The sequence below is a fragment of the Poecilia formosa genome, unplaced genomic scaffold (genome assembly GCF_000485575.1).
Source record: "Poecilia formosa unplaced genomic scaffold, Poecilia_formosa-5.1.2 Scaffold295, whole genome shotgun sequence".
NCBI classification, from domain to species: Eukaryota; Metazoa; Chordata; class Actinopteri; order Cyprinodontiformes; family Poeciliidae; genus Poecilia; species Poecilia formosa.
Window position 1 is genome coordinate 460,125 of NW_006800234.1, and position 19,161 is coordinate 479,285.

The following is a 19,161-nucleotide window of genomic DNA, read 5'->3' on the forward strand; positions in this document are numbered from 1 at the left end:
CCAAGACATTTCACTTAGATTGACTGTAAAGGGCTTTGGAGTCCTCCGGCTTGACAAATGAAGGCCATGTGCCATTTAAACTTCTCCAGGATTATTTCTAAAGGCACTCAATTTTATTTACGTGCATCTTAGTTCAATGAGTCAATATGCCATTGTTATTTTAAAAACTGACGGGCAAAGATAGATTATGGATTTTTTTTAAAACCCCATCAGACAAGTTGACGGACAACAAAAACGTTCACAGCAACCAACACTGCTGCCTCAACCTGACTTGATCTCAAGTTTTTGTTTGTGATCCATAAGGCCAATAACAAAAAAACAATTACCATCACACAAAAAGACAGAAGAAACAGCATTTTTTTGCCATCCACGAGCACAGGGAAAATTATTTTGCACACTTTGGACTAATGAGGCTGCGACTGACATTTTCTTCTGTATGTGGATTTCTGATTTAACTAAATGGATTGTAATTTTAAGTTGGAAAAATGACAAAATTTCTTGCAAATATTTCTAAAGTAGCACAACAAAACCTATGATTTTGATTGCATAAAAGAAAAACTGGAAAAAAAAAAAGTCAAAATCCTGGAGTTTTTGCTGAGCGGCGACTGTAGTTCCAGGGTGGTAAATGCGATCCCAGCAGAGCCAGCAGCCTTAACTTGCAGGACGTTACTGCGAGTCTCTCTGTATGTAATTATTTTTTTAGCTTTCAAACTATAAAGCACCTTTCAGACTTTTAACCAGATCAGATTCTAGGCTGGAGGCGTGCCGCCCTGAATGAACCCAGACTTATTTCTGATGTGTGGCGGTGAAGTTAAAGGGCCAGAGTCGAGTTCTGACTCCACTAATGAGACGAGACGGGTCGGCGTGGGGGAGGGAGCCAAGGATGAGAAACAGAACCGCCGACAGCTGTGCCTCAGCTTTGCAAACATAAGAGTGTTTGGCTCCGCAGGTCAACCTGCCGTTCAGGTGTTTTCCTCTCCAACGCCGTCAGCAGACCCCACAGATTCAGCTGTGTGACGAGTCCATTTCATCACTTTGAGTGAGCATTAGTGAAAATGTCTCCTTTTCAAGCAGAAGAGGGGCAATTAAGGAGTCTATAAAAGCACACCCGAGGACGGCTGCGCCGCCCCTCGACAAGCTGGATGCTTTCATCTTATCAAGGAGGAAGCAGAGAGTTTGGTGTGGCGGGGGCTCCCTCTGTGGGTCTGCAGCAGGAACCTGTCTGCACACGCAGAGCCGAGGAGCTCCTTGGCATGGTTTTTTTTTCCTTTTTAATAAAACCTGCGATCAGACACTCACTTTAAAAATGCACCTAATGGACCAAGTCAGGACAGAAATCTTTGTTTGCCCAGAGTTTCTAAAGGCTGCTGTTGTTGAGCTCAGCTCAACATGCTGATCTGCCGAAACGAGAGCCGGCATGCCCCCGGCCAGGCCCAAAGACAGAAGAAGAAGAAGAAGAGGAGGAAGAGGGTCGACTCAGTGACGAAGATGGCCGGCAGTTTTGAGGTCTCGCTGCGGTTTGACAAAATATGCACTGGCTCAGAGAAGCCTTCTTTATATACTGTAATTTGTGGAAATGTAAAGTGCTGAGCTGACGAAAAAGACGGCTGGAGAGTAGAAGACAGAAGGAGACGGAGGAATAAGAGCTTTGAGGATGACAATGTGGGGGGAAAAGAACGGAAAAGAGGGGAGGAAGCACTTGGGTATGCCTAAAAATGGGCAAATGAAAGCTGGGTGGGAAACGTGCAGGTCATTCCTCACATTCCTGCTGACTCACAAGAAAAAAGAAAAAAAAATAGGCGGTAATGAGAAAGACTGTAGCAGTCAGAAACTGGTTTTCTTGGTTCCAGTCCAGCCAGAGAGATGATATGAGACACTAGAAATAACAATGCTTGATAAGGAAGAAGGAAAAATAATCAGACAGAACAAAGAGACGCGGGGAGCGTCTGTTTCACATGCCCACACAGGCAGACACTCTCACACTAACCAAACACTGACGGAGCCGTCTGTTACCACGCTGTCCAGATCGCTGCCGAGTAAATGTCACGATGGGATTAAACGGTTTGCGCAACGGCTGCCAAGTTTTAGGGCAGACCAATTCATTTTTCATCACCGGGATATAAAAACTGCCTCAGCTTCAGGCTTCTGCACCAGACCTCACGATAACAGGCAGCGATTCTGGCCCTGCGTGGATCAGGACTGGACGTAAATCTGAGTGTAGCAAAGTGCACATCTTGGATGTTAACTTTAATTATGCTGTTGGATTTTCATTTAGTGCGACGGCATCCTTCTGCTGCACATCTGCGGCCTGTACACTGATCACCACAGGAGATCTTTTCATGTTGTTGGAACATCCTGAAACGTGAACAGCACCGTGAAGCAACTGACACGCGTGTCTTAAACATTGCAGCAATAAAAAAAGTGGGAGGACTTGATGTTTCACAAAAATCTCCCTCATTTCCCCTCATTTAGATTTAGACACGTGTCAAACGTAAGGTCCGGGGGCCAGATCCAGCCCACCGTGAGTTTTTATAAGGCCATCCAGACTCTAGTGAACTTTCAAGATAACAACTGTGTGCTTAAATATTATTTTATCAATCAAATCAAAGCAGTTCTTTCTGTATTCTGCCAAATTATATCAATGTTCAACATTTAGACTCTTCAAATGCAGAGAGCCATTTATTAATATTTTAGCAGTTTGATCATTTTCATATGGCCCAAAATGAAGCTGAGTTTCACACCACTGGTGTAGCACTTACACACACACACACTACAATATATCACTATACATGTCAGCATGGGAAACGGTAGCCTTCACAAAATATTTTCATCATAAATCCAAAAGACAAGCTGCCTCCGATTTCCCTGCAGTTACTCCTGAACCACAGTTTGTTCGCTGGAGCTGCTGCTGGGAAAGCTGACAGATCAGAACTGTGGCCTCGAGACAAAGCTCGTCACGGTAAGCAATAAATCAATTAACGGCACAATAAATTAAAACGAGCTCAATAGTTCTGCATGATTGTTTTTCTCATCCAGTCCAGACGCTGGATGACAAAAATTATTCAGTCTGGTTGTTTGGTCTCAATTAGCCTCTTTACTGAAGGAAAGTTTCGTTCCCAGAGACGGCAGCATCCATTTTATTTGTTGCTTCAGTTGTTCCGTTTATTTATTTTGGATATTTAACATGGCTTCCAGTTCTAGTGTTAGAAACTAAAATTTATTATTCTCCAACAGGGCGTAATTGCATTATTACACCATCACTATTCCTTTAAAATGGTCTCAAAACAACAATATATTTGTTTATCATAAGGACTTTTAGGGCAATTTGTCATCCAGCAAAATCTGTAGACGGGTCGACTCAAGACTTTAGCCTAATATTTTCTTCATCTTAGGTTTTCGTTTTAATGTTATGCTGAAAAAGGTCATAAAATACAAATTTCATTTTGGAAACCAAAAAGCTCCTTTAGCCAGTTTCAGCGATTGAATCTTTGAGTGTTTGCTCTTGGTCCGTTTTGTATTTTTTAGATAAAGAAGTGGATTGTTAACTTTACTGATTACCATCTCAATCCTTCATCTTGATAATCTCATTCTTGTCATTTTATCTTCGAATCATGTGTTGAAATTTCATTCTTTTAACTCAATTCAGAATCACACATTATGTCCAGAGATGATCTTATGCTACCTTTGCCGTTTTAAAGTCTCACTGGAAAGGAAAACAATCTTCTCTTCAGACTGAATTTGATAAGATTATGAAAGCGATTTGTTGCAATCAACATAATTTGACGCAGATTAATCCTCACTACAGTCACAACAAAGAAAACGGACCGGAGCTCCTGAACTGGGAGCACATGACAAAAACATCTGTTAATGTTTTCAAAGCACAGCAAATGAGTTACAGTCAAGATGTGATAAGAGGTAAAAAAAAAACGATTACTGGGTCACGTCAGCACTTCAACTTGACCTGCTCTGATCTCAAACGTCAGCCTGCGACCTTTCCCTCAAAGGTTTAAATGAACCAATCAGAGGGACGGCGGAGATGTTCTTCTGTTCGGATTGGTCGAAACACATAAATGCTGAATTCAAACTGGTGCAGAGTCAGAAAAGAAAAGAGGAGAAGAAAAGTCGACCTGCTCAGGAAACTAACATGGAGCAACCCAGACAAACAGAACACACCTTGCAGCTGGACGCCGGCCAACTTAAACAGAATAACCGTTAAAGAGGGAGCGAGACGGAAACATGTGCTGCTGCAGACACAGAGTCCGTTTGACAAAAATCGCCAGATGACCATGACCTCAGGGAAAGCTGAAAAGGAAAGAAGGGGAACATTACAAACACCACCTTTAACCAGCGGCTCTCCCAAATGGCAACTTTCAAACGCAAACTCAGAAAGACTGTCGAAATAACGTCATGACCCAGACAGAAAACTTTCCAGAAAGCCCCTGCTGTCTGCAAAATAAAGAGTAAAAAGTCTCATTTAGTAAATTCCTAGAGACTAATAGTTTGCATTCAATTTGACGTAGAGGTTTCAGATTGAAAGGGGCTGGATAGAAGAAAGAAGCACAATTCCCATCTTTACGTTTGCAAAGATTTGTGAAAACATAAATCAACTAAAAGGGACTGAACACGTTTCGAAGCCGCTTGTCCCCGATGTTGTTTTGTGGTGCTCGGTCGAAGCATCACAGACAGCACACCTGCTGGCAGATGAGTGAGTCAATCAATACGTCTTTTCAAGAGGGAGGGGCAGTCGATGAGACGTCACCGAGCTGTCAGCAACCTTAACGATGTCTGAAGGACAGTCATCACACCGTCTGGAGCGCGCGCCTCTCATCTCCTCTCAGGAAGTCACACCTGTTGGACCCGGCGGGGACCCCCACCCGATACGTCGTGTTCAAAGAAACAGATCGGATCAGGTGGCGACTAAAGACCGAAACGGAAACGAATTTGTCAGCTTCTCTGACACAGAGCCTTGTAAATACAGTCATACCTCGTAAACCGGGAGAAAGTTTTGAAAATTAAGCAGGGTTGCGCAATAAAACTATAAGCTTTAATCGTCTCACTGAGCTCCATGTGATGCGATGCAGGGGACCCAGCAAACATCATGTGGAAGGAGGAGCTCTGGTCAGATGAGACAAATATTCAAGTTTTGCCTCGGATGCAAATTTCTATATGGGATGGAAAATGAACACTGCAGATCATCCTGAACTCACCGACCCAAATCAGAAAATGCCAGCAGTTTATCCGTAGCTGCAGGGAAAGGTGCCTCTACGTACCAATCAGATTTTTATTTGTAAAACATTTAAGAAGCACCATTTATTCTTTTCCTTCTGCTTTTCAATCAGACGCTGATTTTTGTTGTTCTCTCATAAACGCAGGTTTGTGCCTGCAACGTGACCAAATGTGTCAAGTGGTATGAATACGTTCACAAAGCACTTCACGCACACAAAAATTAATGAGGTGTAACACTGACGCAAGAGTGAGAGCCAAACAACATTTCACAAGCAGGCTCTTGCATGCTTTAAGTCACTTCCTGCTGAAGCGCGGCCGAGTGGGAAGTAAAACCTCAAAACCTCCAATGGCATTCGTGTGACGCAACTCGAATCAATCAATCAGAGCCAATTAGAGAGCACTCGGGGTCACCAGTAATCCCAGCCAGCTGGAGGCGTGCTCCCAGTGACAAGGGCAGCCTGCCGTAGCTTTACATGCGACTCTGAGCTGAAGAGGTCAGTTTATTTCATCAGGAGCAGCAGAGAGGGGGAGCGTGAAGAAGAGCCTTCAGCCGGTCAAAACACGCCGAGGTAAAACCGTGCAAGCAGCAGCAGACGGAGCGCTGAGCCGCATCGCCGTGAAAGCAGATGGCAAACAGCGAACAAGTTCAGATGCGTTTTAATTACAGGGCTCCGGCTAACTTCTTATTAGAGCATCTATTCATAGGTACAGAGAGAGCAGCTTCAGCCTCTCAACACCTGAGACTAATCAAAAGAAAACACTCCACATACAACAACTCCGTCAAACTGTAAGCACCGTCTGGCAGCGGACTCAGCTGCACCTACAGTGCCCTGGAAAACTACTGTTGTACGTGATAAAACGGCACAAAGCACTGGATTACTATTGTGAAGTGGACATGAAGTGATGCATGGTTTTGTAGTTGCAAGGCACGCATCTGGTGTAAAACCAGAACCACATTAATGGAGGAAAAAAACTAAAGTCAAGCACGGCGGTGGCAGTGTGATTGTGCGGCGTTGCTCTGAGGTCTCAGTTTGTGACCGTAAGCTCAAGCAAGCGTTGGCTGTGCAGCAGCGGCAAGCAAATTCCTCTCAGCATGGCTAAATAAACAAAAAAAAAAAACAGAAGTTTTGAAGTAGTCTATTCAAAGTGTGAACATAAATCTAGTTTATATGCTGCAACGTGGCCTTAAAGCATTTCATGCTTGAACACACTCCATTGTTGCCGAATTAAAACAACTCTGCAAACAAGAGTGAGTCAAAATTCCTCCATTTCGATGGCGAATACTCGTCACGAAACCTCGATGGCATTTGTTGCTGCCAAGAACCGCTTAGTTTTCCACAAAGGGCCGGGTTGTTTTGGTTAACTGCCTTCCCTAGATAAATGAAGTGGCCTCCTGCGAAGCTGAAACGGAAGCATCAGAGCTACTCGATGTATAGTCAACAAAACCTGAAACCCACGGACCGGAGTATTCGTCTCTCTCCTGCTGGGCCGTCTGCAAGTCACAGAGGTCGGGTCAAACGTCACAGCCTGATGCGTGGAGGGCTTCACCTTCCCACACACGCCCGCCTGGCCTTCTCTGGGAGCACCAGGACCTCCTCAGGCTGAACTCTGACCCTTTGACTCCTTTTTTTTTTACTTCAAGATTTCAACTAAGACACAAAGACGTTTCTGCTTTCAAGTAACGCAAATATTATCCTGCGTTTCTTTTGTTTTTTTTAAATGTGTCACAGCAGGAGTTGCACAAGTTTTTTTTTTTTTTTTTTTTTTTTTTTTTGAGGATGAACTAATCATCTCCACAGCGGTTTAAGCAGATCGGACCAGTGTTCTCATGACTGTCCATATAAGGAGAATCAGGACACTCCTCAGAGCAGAGCCGAGACAGATTAGCAGCTGCTGCTGAAGACGCTGTGCTGCTACACACACAAAGATAATCAGCCCTAAATCAAATCACTGCTTGTTAATTAGGAAGAAAGTCCAGGTCGCATCAGGTGCACGTGTTTGAATCATTCCTCAGGAAAACAACGCAGCTGAAAAATGGAAACATAATCTGGATCCGTGAGAGCCCTGCAAGGCACGGAACACCTGACTCCTCAGGAGGGAGTTTCTGTCGGCCGTCGGATGAAAAATTAACAACAATACCTAATCACAGTCGAGGCTGAAACCTGCCCCGCCACAACAGACACCGAGAATCCTTCGTCTGACCCGGAGAACCTGTGAAAAGCGAGAAAGATCATCGCCTACAAATTTGGGCCGCACACACGGTTTAATCACCTCTAATAAAGTGGGACGGAGCCACAGAGCGGACCCGGGAAAACCGTGTCCCCCTTTACAGTCGAGCTAGCACGCATAAAAGAGCAGCTACATAGAGGAATGCATACAGGTCAAAGGGCAGGGGGGTGGGGGGTCTAATCATCATCAGTGTCCTATAGGGCCGTAATGATGCGCTGAAGACAGATCTGAGCTCAGACCAAAGAGTCCACATGCCGACAGGTCAACCAGCCGACTGCATACGCCGACCAAAACCAGGCTTCTGATGTTTGGAGCATTTTCACTGTAAAAGAACCGTTTATCCTCCCTCAGTTTTCTGCAGAGAAACAGCTGAGCCACACCAGGAAGCTGGAATCACGACAGGTTTTAAATCAGCCAGAAGAACAAGGAAGCTGCCTCAGTGTTGATTTTAGAAATAACTAGAGGACTCACTGATAGTAGAAAAGCAATAAATTTCACTTGGAGCGCAGCGAGCTGCAGTGTCTGGCAACGTTCTCTCATTCTGTCACATTGCAGCAACAAATTTTAATGCGTTTTACTTGGATTCTGTGTGTCAGAACAAGTTGAGGTGCTCATTTGTGATGCAGAAGGACAAAAAAAAAAAAGTACATGGTTAAAATGTTTACACATAAACATCACTTCCTCTTTGCAAAAATATATCAAAATCAGTCAGACTGGATGAAGAGCATAAGGTCAAATTTCACGCCTTGCCACCATTTCTCCTTTCTCTTTGGGTTTTGGTCTCTGATTGACTCTCCTCTTTCCCAGCCTGTCAGTTTGGGTGGACGGCCATGTTTTGGCGGTTTTACAGCTGTGTCTGAGTCTTTCCATGTCCACATGATGGACTGCTCAGCTCTCAATGGGTTGTTTAAAGGCCGGGCTATTGCTTTATGACCCAACCCTAAAATTAATCCACAGCTTTATCGTTGTCGTTTCTGGGTCTTCACGAAACCGCTTTCTCACCTTATTTTATGACAAAACGCTGAATTTATTATCAAGTTCCACACTGACGGACTCCATGTGATATGTAGGCGACTTCTGCAGGATGAAGAATTTTGTTTATAGGTGTCTGAGCAAAATGGGGGGGAATGAAAGCATGCATCATTTTCCACCCATCAATAACCCAATACTGCTGCTGCGAGTTGAACGTTTTCCAAAGCAACATGTTTGGTCCTGAAAAAGCAGAGCCCTTCCCCTCCACTGCGTCTTTGTCTTCATGTCTCTGAATAACTGTAAATCATCACAGCAAGACAGCCATCTGCAGCTTTATCTCCTCTGGTTTTATGAGCAGAAAAATCCGCTACAGCATGACAGATTTCAGCAGGAGGGAGCCATGACAAATAAAAACGCTCTGAAAGACATGAAAGCTGCGATTCTGCTGGCCTGTCAGCAGAATCGCAGCAGGTGCTGGAGAAGGACGGCTCCCCTCTACGATCAGAAGCTCTGAGTGAAAACCCTCCACGGACGGACAGAGGGACATGTCCAGCAGGAAGCAAAAGGAGGGACTGTGGGAAACGCGCAGACTGCTCGTTCTCCGCTCGGATCTGCGACGGCCTGCGCTCCAGCGTTAACAACCGGAGCCGCAGGCCCGACTGAACACAATTCAACAGATCTGCTGTGCGAATCTCGAGAACGCCACGAGATTAACAGCAGCGAGCAGGAAAGCTAAACATCAACATCCGCCTGGTGATGTTAGGAGGTCCTGAGGAAACGACTCCTTCCTGAGGGACACGCAGAAAAAGCTCCAAGCACCAACTTTTTGACTTTTTTTTTCTGACAGCATCCCATCTGTTGTGTTCCTCTTTTTTTTTTTTTTTTATTTTTAAATTCAACAGAGAATATTTGCTCACATGATATATTTACGAATTCCACCTAGAACGTTTCTGAATAATACAACCAAATGCTGGAGTCGGTTATTTTCCTTCACAAACCAGGAAAAAGAAAAAAAAAAAAAGTTTTGTCCAAATAAATAATAAAACTGATGTTTGTATCCATTTCATGGCATCTCAAAGCAAATTAGGGTTAATCATTTCCACCCCAGAGAGAAAACTCTATCTTGTAAAATCTTAGAGATTTTCCAGGTCTTAACTATCCTTTTCGCTTGTGAACACCGACAGGAGAGCAATAAAGCTCCTCTTATTCAACTAGCATCTCATCTGAATTCAAAACAGGTTTTTAAAAGTTAGAAGCCAAAATAAAAAGCTTAAAGAACTAAACTCAGGGGAAAGTTTCAGTCGGTGTTTATCTAAGAGACGTCTGGTGGCGCTCAGGGACACAGAGGAGGGAAGAGACGCCTTCAATCCTTTATCCAGACCTTTTCCACTTGGCAGAATGACGAAGACAGGCAGATCAGTCTCTGCTGGATCATTTAACCGCTCAGACGTAAAGAGCGGAGCAGCTGAGGGTCAGACAGTCTGACTGCTTTTACAAAGACCGTTTGACCCTCAGCAGGCAGCGCCAGAACATACAGCTTTTCATTCAGTCAGACTTCACAAGCAGCCGCTGCCGTCCGCTTTTCAGCTGGTTGCAACTGTTATATTTCCCCAAATATGACACAGGTTGGTTATTAAACTAAAAAAAATAAACACACACTCTGCTCAATCTTTCACATAAATATGCAACGTCCATCCAAGAATGACTTTCAGCTGATTATCAGCCTCTTGTAGAAACTTTCAAAGAAACAGAAATCCTCCAACAGGAGCCAAAAATATTCTGCCTGTGTGTTGTTGTTTTTTTCATATATAATTTTTCAATATTTTCTCAACTCGTACTTATTACTTTTGCCAAAGGAAACAAAAAAATCTAACGCATTTACTTTTACCACAGTGTAAAAACTATCAGGCATAAAGAGGCCAGAGTGAAACCCTGAGCAGACGCAGCGTTTAGCTTTCAGGTTCATTTGCTGGTCAAAGCCGATTTGCTGCCGATTCATTTAAAGACCAAGAATCTCCAGATGCAAAAACGTTGATTAATAATCCCACGGTTTCACAGAGATATGGCATTTATTTACACACAAACACAAAAAAATGCAAAAATAAAATCCAAATTATTTAATAAAACTGAAAAGCAACTTTTTTTTCGCTATTGCTGCTAAAAATAATAAAATGAAACACTAATTAATGCAGCTTAAAGTGTTCATTGTCCAGAATATTTAAACATAGCAAGCAGACATTAGCAGGTTAATGAGTTGAGCTCTCTGTGAAGGTAGCAGACCTTCAGTCTGAAGCTTAACAGGAGCTTAGCAAAGCACCTTGCAGGTTTTAAAAGGTGATTTACATCATGAATCTCTTCAGCAAGCAGAAATATTTAAAAACAGCCACAACCGTCTTTACTGTAAACTCTGGGAAAGTGTGGGTGTTGTTCCTGCAGCCAGATGACCAGCAGAGCACAGCAACAGGTAGGGGAGGGGAACCATAAAACACAGGAAGACATTAAAACACTCTCCTGCACTCTTATCAACAGAACATTAAATCATAGGGGTGGGAGGATGATTTAACATGGAAGCTTAACATTTTAAATGTTGGCCTTGCACAGTTTAAAGCTGATGATGTGATAATTCTCTACTGGAGGATTAAGGCAAGGTGATACAAAAGGTTAAGACTCCAAAATATGCATTGTTGACTTTTTATGAGAGGAAAATCTCCTTAAGTTTCTGCACATGAAGTTTGATGAAACCAGACTTCAAAAAGACAATGCAACAGAAAAACAAATACAATAATCTTTTTACTCAAATGTGCTCATAATGTTAGCAGCAGTGCAACAATAACCTCTCATGGTGTAACTTCTCCTAATGTTACTGAACTATTTTACAGTACTGTCAAATAACAAACAAAAAAAACCTCCACTGATATATTTTACAGTAAAGACATTATTTCACTTCCTTTCAGAGGCAAAATGTGAGCAGATATTTATGTCAGAATCCAGAATCGAAAGCTCTCCGTTCGTCCAAAATGCGGATGCAGCTTCTTATCTCTGTGGTCTTTTGTTTGGAAATTCACTGACAAGAAGCTGAAGTGTGCAGGCTGCAGCACTGTAGATAACCCCTGCCTGGCGCGTCGGCTCAGGCACGATGACTTTGCCAGAAGCTTCAGCGAAATTAATCAAGAGGGGGAAACCGAAACGTGCGACTGGGATAAAAACCAGAAAGAAAGATATTTTCTCTTCTTCTTCTATAGGAAAAAGGCCTAGAGAGAAAACAATCAAGGCAATCATATTCATAAACAGCAACCGCAGATTTTGATCAGAGCATTAATCATCAAGGCTGTGTGGAAGAACGTTTACTTCAATAGAAATCTGCTGCATGAAACGACATGCGCCTGACGTTCCATGGAAAATTCACGTCTAATTTCCTTTAAGGAGGAAGAGGGAGTATTTATATTTAAAAAATAAATAAATAAAAAGTTCCAGGTGACGGTTAAGCAACCATCTTTCCAACTTATTCCTCACAGACGATGAGTCCAGTCTCAACAGGGAGTAAAGGTGAATCCAGAGAGAACGCAAAAATCCTACAAAAAATATTGAAACTTCTTCCTTCCAGATTGTAACCATTGAGCTGTTGTCGATGCGCAAAAGAGTTTAGAAAATCATAAATTAAAGGCCCAGGGGTCTCGTTTATCAGCCAGACTGGACCACAGAGTAAATCTGGCCTATTTTAAACATGTGTGAATGCCTCTGGCTCACCAGGGAGAAAGGACAGTCAAGGCCTGGAAGGACTGGTCATAAATCATCATACGTGGGACCCATCCAGCGTGTGAAATCAGCCGAACACGGAAACCCATCAGCGTTCATGTCAATCCACCTGAATACCGAGCGCTCAGTGCTGATGATTATGTCACATTTGGACCTTTTTTCTGCATCCACCTGTGCAGCTCTGTGACATAATTAGGGGGAAGATCACAGAGCGGCTGACAAGACGCCAACTTCTGCGCCAAGTAGGGCTGTGCACCTGTACCACAGCCAGCAGACACCTGTGTACGCAACAGGTCCTACAGGTTTAACACACAGTGACGCGCAGCAAACTATTGCCTCGCAGCAAACAAATCAGGGCTGTGCCAGCTGATAGCCATCACTCTGCAAAAAAAAAAAAAAACAAACAAACAAAAAAAAAACTCCCCAGCAAAGAGACGTCGGTTTAAGTCGTCAGATTCAAGGGAGATTTATCCTCCGATTGAACTCGACGGAGGCTTCGGTTCATCATAAGATGAACCTTGACAAATACCTTCTCAGCTCGAGAACTGATTATGTTTCATGAATGCATAAATAATCGCTCCTGCCAAGCGAAATGAGGAGGGGGAGAAAAAAAAAAAAAAAAACAGAAGCTCCTTCTGGTTGAGTTAGCGAGGGATTAGATGAGCAATATAAAGCGGCAGGTTGGGCTTTGAATAGAGGTGTAGCAATGGGATTAGCAGCGCTAAGAGAGACCGCCATACGACCTTCTGACTGTTAAGTTCATTAAGAGCAACACAGACCTGGAGTTCGTGTTGCCAAGGCTTTACAACCAGCTCAGACCAGCCCGAGTCCCAAAATGTCCATTATCTTTTGCTAGCATTTTAAAAACACAACAAGACAATAGATTCTGAATAGGGTAATAATAATAATAGGGTGTTAGATTTCCTAAAAAGCTCCGAAGATGAACTGCATTTCATCCCAGTCGCTTGTGAACTTTCTGTTGCGAGTTTGTTTTGTTTGAAAAGTTCACTGCGGATGGAAAAGTCTGACACTGTGAACATCATTAGTGAAATTGTGGGATCGGAGTGACCTTAAAGCTGAGGGAAAGACGCTGCAGCAGAGGGGAAAGAGAGAGAGAGGGAGAGATGGGACATTTCCAATCCAGTTCCACAGTGGGAAGCTGAAAAGACAATTGAAGAAGCTGCATGATGTGCATTTTATTCTCTGAGGCAGGTCCAGGGACAATGGCAGTGTTTACTGCAGGGTCCTGCAGCATGCATTGTGCAAGCAAGACAAGTTAATGATATTTCCTCCGTGAGCTGAGGTCAAATGTGACACAACATTAACTAAAGAAAACTCTAAAAGTTGCAGAAAATACAATTAACATTTGAGTTTTTAAAGCACTTTTTTTTTTAGTATACCTCCTCATACCGCCCAGAGATTTTTCTAAAGAAAAAAACAAATCAGACACACTGTGGCCATTTCACCAAGTAGATCTGTTCAATTGGTTGTCAACACAAATGCCAAACCAGCTGACTGTGTGGGTAAAATATAATAGACTTGTGGTAAAATGTGAGTCACTGACTCCAGATTACAGTCGGATCATCCCAGACTTTAGCAGATCAGTGGATCAGTAAATAGCCTGATTCAGGTCAACCAAACATGACATTTCTGCCCAGTTCGGCTCCAAAGCAAACATATCGGCTTTATTGTGCTTCAAGACCAGCTTATTAATAGACCCTCATATTGGTAAAGTGTAGATTCCTTAGAAGAAAGGCAGAAAAATCAACGCTGTCAAGTAAAGTTAAATTGTCAAGCTGGTAAAGCGCAAATATAATGATTAGGACATAAATAGGAGACATTAAACAAATTCCTAATGACTCTTTTTACAGTGTAAACCAACAATAAATAGCAATAGTTTTTTGTTGTTGTTTTTTCCAACAACCACTGCGTTTGTGCGTAATTCAAACAAACTCGATGTCTGAACAGGATGAGTCGCGTCTCCTTGTAAATGTGTCAGGTGCCATGATACACCGAACACACTACACCTACCAACGCCCTGGGAAGTAATCAGGACATGACCAAGCAGTGATAGTTACTACTTCCAGGCATTCAGTGCACGTGATACATTCTTCTTATCATAACTGGACATGCGACATGATCTCCAATAGTTTCACAACAGCAAACACCTTTGTTAAGTTCATTTATGTTGACATAATGGAATGCTTGCCTTTTTTTTCATGGGTTAAATCTCTGTCTACTTTTTTATTAGCCATCTAGCGAATATTTAACTTTATGTAGTTAGATCTGAATGTCACTATGTGATTGCATTGGAATTAATTGAACTTTTATTATTATTATTTTTTTTTTAGACTGATCCAGTTTCAAGGTGATCTGTTTTAAGATGATGCTCCTGTTATTTGGCACTACATAAATAAAGATAAGCTGATTATGAAGAAGTGCAACAATATTCTTCTGTGAATTTGAGATATTTTCCTTCCTCGCATCAGCAGTGCACATTTTTCCTCATTTCACATCAACTAAATGTTGTAAGTTATTTCATTTAAAAACTACAGATGTCTGAATTGCTTTGCTCATCACAAACAAATGTGGGGGGGAAACATTTCCTGTTTTTTTTTTTTTAATAAGAGGAAAACTTGAAAATGTACATTTTCTTTGTCTGCTGTGCAGACCGAGTAAGTCTGCAGGAGGATTAGCAGCAACACTGTGCGTAGCCTACCTGCCTCTCAGGTGTGCTAATTAAAGGAGAAGCTCCCTGATCATCTAAGTCAAAAGTATTATTGTGCTTCTTGGAAATGATCTTGCCGTGTGCACACACCCTAAAATAACAAAGCAAAGTAATTCAGCCTAAAGAAAGCACCCAGTGGAAATCTAAAAACTCAATGCTGCTTGTGCTAAATAATTTTTTTTAAAGACTTTTAGAGCATCTCCGGACATTTACTCACCAAAGCTCGAAGAGAAGACTCGTCCAGCGCTGAATATGTCTCCAGGGACATCTCGATGAGTCCAGGTGAGACTGAAAGGTAAGGAATGGATGGATGGAGTGTCGCTGTGAAGATGATCCCCGGTCCACAACGTGACCACCTTGCACGATTCGCGTTTTACTTTCTTGACGCTCCTTTTCCTTTTCTTGTCTTCTTCGGTGAAGGTCGTTTTTGGCTCAGCTAACAATAGAAAACTCTGGAGCCGCTCGCTAAAATCATACTTAAGCAGGAGTTTCTTGATCCCAATGAGAGCAGAAGCAACCAGACTCTCACACGACAGGACAGCAGCAGCTTTTTGAACTGAGAATTCCCACTGAAAAGTTGTAACCCCGCCCCCGTCCGGACTCCCGGCTCCTCCCGGCGTTCATTCAAAGCGCACCACCATGCGGGGAAAATGTGAAACAGCGTCTTCAGGTCAAGATTCTGGAAGTGAGGTTCCGAGAACTCCGTGCTATTTATTTTTGTGTAAAACCAGATTAGCTGTAACTGGAGATTAAAAGTAAAAACAGCTCCTGTCTCAAAACTCCATAGCAGTTTATAGAAACCTCATTTTATGAGCCTTCAATCCGTTGTTCTTTATTTGTATGGGGTGGTTATTTGCATTGAGGTCAATGGGTTATATAGGAAATAAATGAAGACTGGAGGCAGTGCGCCACCAAAATCGTTCCAATGTGAAACAAGCACTATGAAATAAACGTGTTTCTGGTGAGAATAGCCAACTGATATAAAAGTAAAGAGGTGCAAAACGCAAAACTATTATTGCAATTTAACTTATGCTTATTGTTGATTGTTGATTTTTACACTGTCTGACTTTTCCAGAATTTTCTTTTTTAAACTAAAATCTGTTCAAACAAAAACCCTATCCAACAAACTATGGTGAGCATTTTTACTAGTAACTATTCAGATATTAAATACAATCACACATTTCACCAAAACTTTAAATCATAAAACTTGTATGGTTTTTACTCTACAGTTATGTTATATATTCTTATTTGTAAAATCTCAAAATAAAGACTATTTCACAAAGCAGAAACTAATGAACGAACCATCATCGACTGTTCGGATACAGAGTAGGCTGTGCAAACATGATAGCATGCAGTGGCAAGCAGCCAGCTATGGCTCTCTCCCCAGGGTGGAATCTCTAACAGGGGTGAAAGGCAGGGTGCATCTGGGAGTTGCCAAACATGTTTTCTGTTTATTTTTCTTTTGCAAATTACTATAAAATGCAAATGCAGCTGAATAATTACACTAGAATCTTCAAATATCCAAGTTTCAAACTCAATTCTAAAACAAATAACTATTTCACATTTTTTTAGGACCGAAGATTATATTTGATCATATTACATGTACTCCTTCCACTAACAGAAAAGAAAATAATTTGGGTACAGTAATTTTCAAGTAATTTCTTTCAAATAGATGAATAAATATTACTTATTTTGTTCCTCTACACTATTTTTTTAAACTATAAAAATTTCAATATATGGAAGTGATCTAATGTGTGTGTAAATGTTCACTTTGTGCTGAAAAACGTCGAGGATCTCGGTCTAGTTTGCTGTATGTAAGCATCGTGATATTCTTAAAGACGTCAATTTAAACAAATATATGACTTTGAGAGAATAAAACTTGAAACTTATGTGCTTCAAATTTACCCCAATTGCCGCAGCTAAAATATTCTAACCTGCAGAATCACCTCCACACAAACAGTATAAGAAAAAAAAATCAGAATCAAAAGTGTATCATGTTGCCCATCGCTCACGAAACTTCATATCTGACAAGGTTCTGAAATGTGTGAAATCAAATCACCAAGATGTTGAGAAAATGATAAAACCATCATTATCCCTATTGAAATATTTAATCACAGCACAAGACAAAGAGTATTACATCATTTTTAACAGGAATATTCAGCTGTGTGCACTAAATCCACAATGAAAGGTGTTCCCATGGACTGCAGCAGCTCTACTAACTAAAACTTTCTGGCTTCCTAATACATATTTCTATTGTGTTAAAGTCACAAAAACATCATATTATGCTTTTAAAGCTATCTCACGACTGTAGGTTAGAATTAAAAAAAAGTATCACTGCTTACTTAGTTACAGAAAATTACAAAAGATGAGTGTTAAACAGTATAAAGTGAGAATAATGCTTAGAAATTTCTACTTTCTTGGTCAGAGAAACATATTCTAACAAATTCAATCTGTTGCCAACATTGTCTTTTTAAAAAAAATCCATCCAAGTTTTGTTTGTTTTTTTTTTAAATAGATGAAGACAGAAACAAAAAGATGACGACACAAGGATAAAAACCAAGACGTCTCCAGCAGCAGAAACAAGGTGCAGATTAACTTCAACTGGGTTTGTTTTAAATGAACCAAGCAATAAAAACGCTAATACAATGTTAATAAAATGCATGTCTTAATTTATCAGCCTTGACCACAAAACGCAAAATTAAGCGGAAAAAGCAAGAATAAAATCAACTCAGACGTTTGTAAAAATTAATAGAGTATAAACTGTAAGATACTTATGTTTTCAAAGGCACTTGGGTTGTTATACCTTTATTGTTTAAATGTGTGCAAAAACAGGTGAAGCAGACGAGGAGGTGCAGTCCGTTTGTTTTCTCCAGAGGCTCCAGCTCACATTCTTCCTACTGCTCCTCATTCTGCTTCTTGGGTGGCTAGAGAGAGACGGCGGTACAGCTAAGAATGCTTTTACAGACCAAAACAAACAATAATAACAAACAAAAAAACACATCAGGAAATAATGAAGAATGAGAGATCTGATGAGAGATCTTTCTAATATAATATTTGTTTTTAAAGCTTCACGGCGACTTGTAGGCTTCTAGTCTGATCACGTAAAACTTCTTAGAAATATTACAGTCATGGCATTGGGATTAAAGAGCCGTCATCGTTGTTGTTTTTGAAACGGAGGTGAAAAGGTCAAATATTCTGCACAACAAGGACCTCCGACACCCATACCTAAATACGGAAGACTTCAGATTTTTCATAGCATGATTGCACCTTTAATAGTCAACATTTTAGTTATGTTTGCAGTAGTGTGTATAACTGTTGCTTTTCTTTTTTATGAAAAAAGGGGATTAGGGGTTTTTTTACATTATATTTTAGACATTGTGATATCATCAAACAGTCATACAGTGAATATCTCATGCCGGACGAGAAAACGTCTGGCATGTACTGTACTGAGTAATGCACGACTACATTACTCAGGGTCTAAGCTTGCATCAGAATAATGTAACGCCCAGCAGATGTTGACACATGCTTCATCATGTGACTCACTGATGACATTTACGTTTGCGGCCTTAAGGATGTGGAGAGAAAGAAGCTTCCTGAGTCGAATCGTTGAAATAAAATAAGGAGAAAACCTGCAGTAGAGAGTTTTGAAGGAAAGGAAACGGGTTGGGAGAAGCTGCCCTTCTTCCCAGTAACACTTTGTCTTTCTCACTATTGTGAGGTGACATTTGAAAGAGTTTAGCTCAGACTGATGACGTTTAAGGAGCTAATTTACTCTGAGGAGGTTTGTAATAAAAATGCCTCCAAATATGGAGAACCACCTCGCTGGTGTCTCTCTGTCGCATTTCCTCACCTTTATGAAATGCTGTTGAGTTTTCAAGCATAAATAAGTATAAACACTAATCACTAGTTGAGACTGGAACTGAAAGGTTTCAGCTGTATTTAGTAACAACTTGTCGCCTTCATTCGAAATCATGTCAAAGTTTGTGTGTCAAGAGTTTATTTCAATGTACGGTGACAGAAAACAAAACAAAAAAAAAACATTTAGAAATAAGAACATGTTTGGTTTAAACTTTTAACCAAATATTTTATGTGGATATTGTCAATACTCCAACTTTTAAAGTCATTTAACAGTAGAGAACTAAATAAAGACAGAATAAACACCACATAGTTTGAGTAAATAAAAGTAAAACATACCTTAGTTCTGTTCTCCGTCCCTTCTTTGTTTTCTGGCATATAAAATCTAATGGATA

General features: G+C 41.2%; 1 protein-coding gene across 5 annotated transcripts in view; it reads right to left on the bottom strand.

The window, feature by feature from the left end:
• Positions 1-15,497, bottom strand: part of smtnb (smoothelin b) — a 53,605-nt gene extending 38,108 nt beyond the window's left edge. For 2 of the 5 annotated variants that reach the window (XM_016681817.1, XM_016681819.1), the window contains exon 1: positions 15,129-15,491. In XM_016681817.1, coding sequence (XP_016537303.1) covers positions 15,129-15,179 — 51 coding nt within the window. In that variant the 5' untranslated portion in view covers positions 15,180-15,491. Of the gene's footprint in view, positions 1-15,128 lie in introns of all 5 variants that reach the window. The other 3 variants (XM_016681818.1, XM_016681820.1, XM_016681821.1) reach the window with 3 other exon arrangements.
• Positions 15,498-19,161: the final 3,664 nt, after the last annotated feature.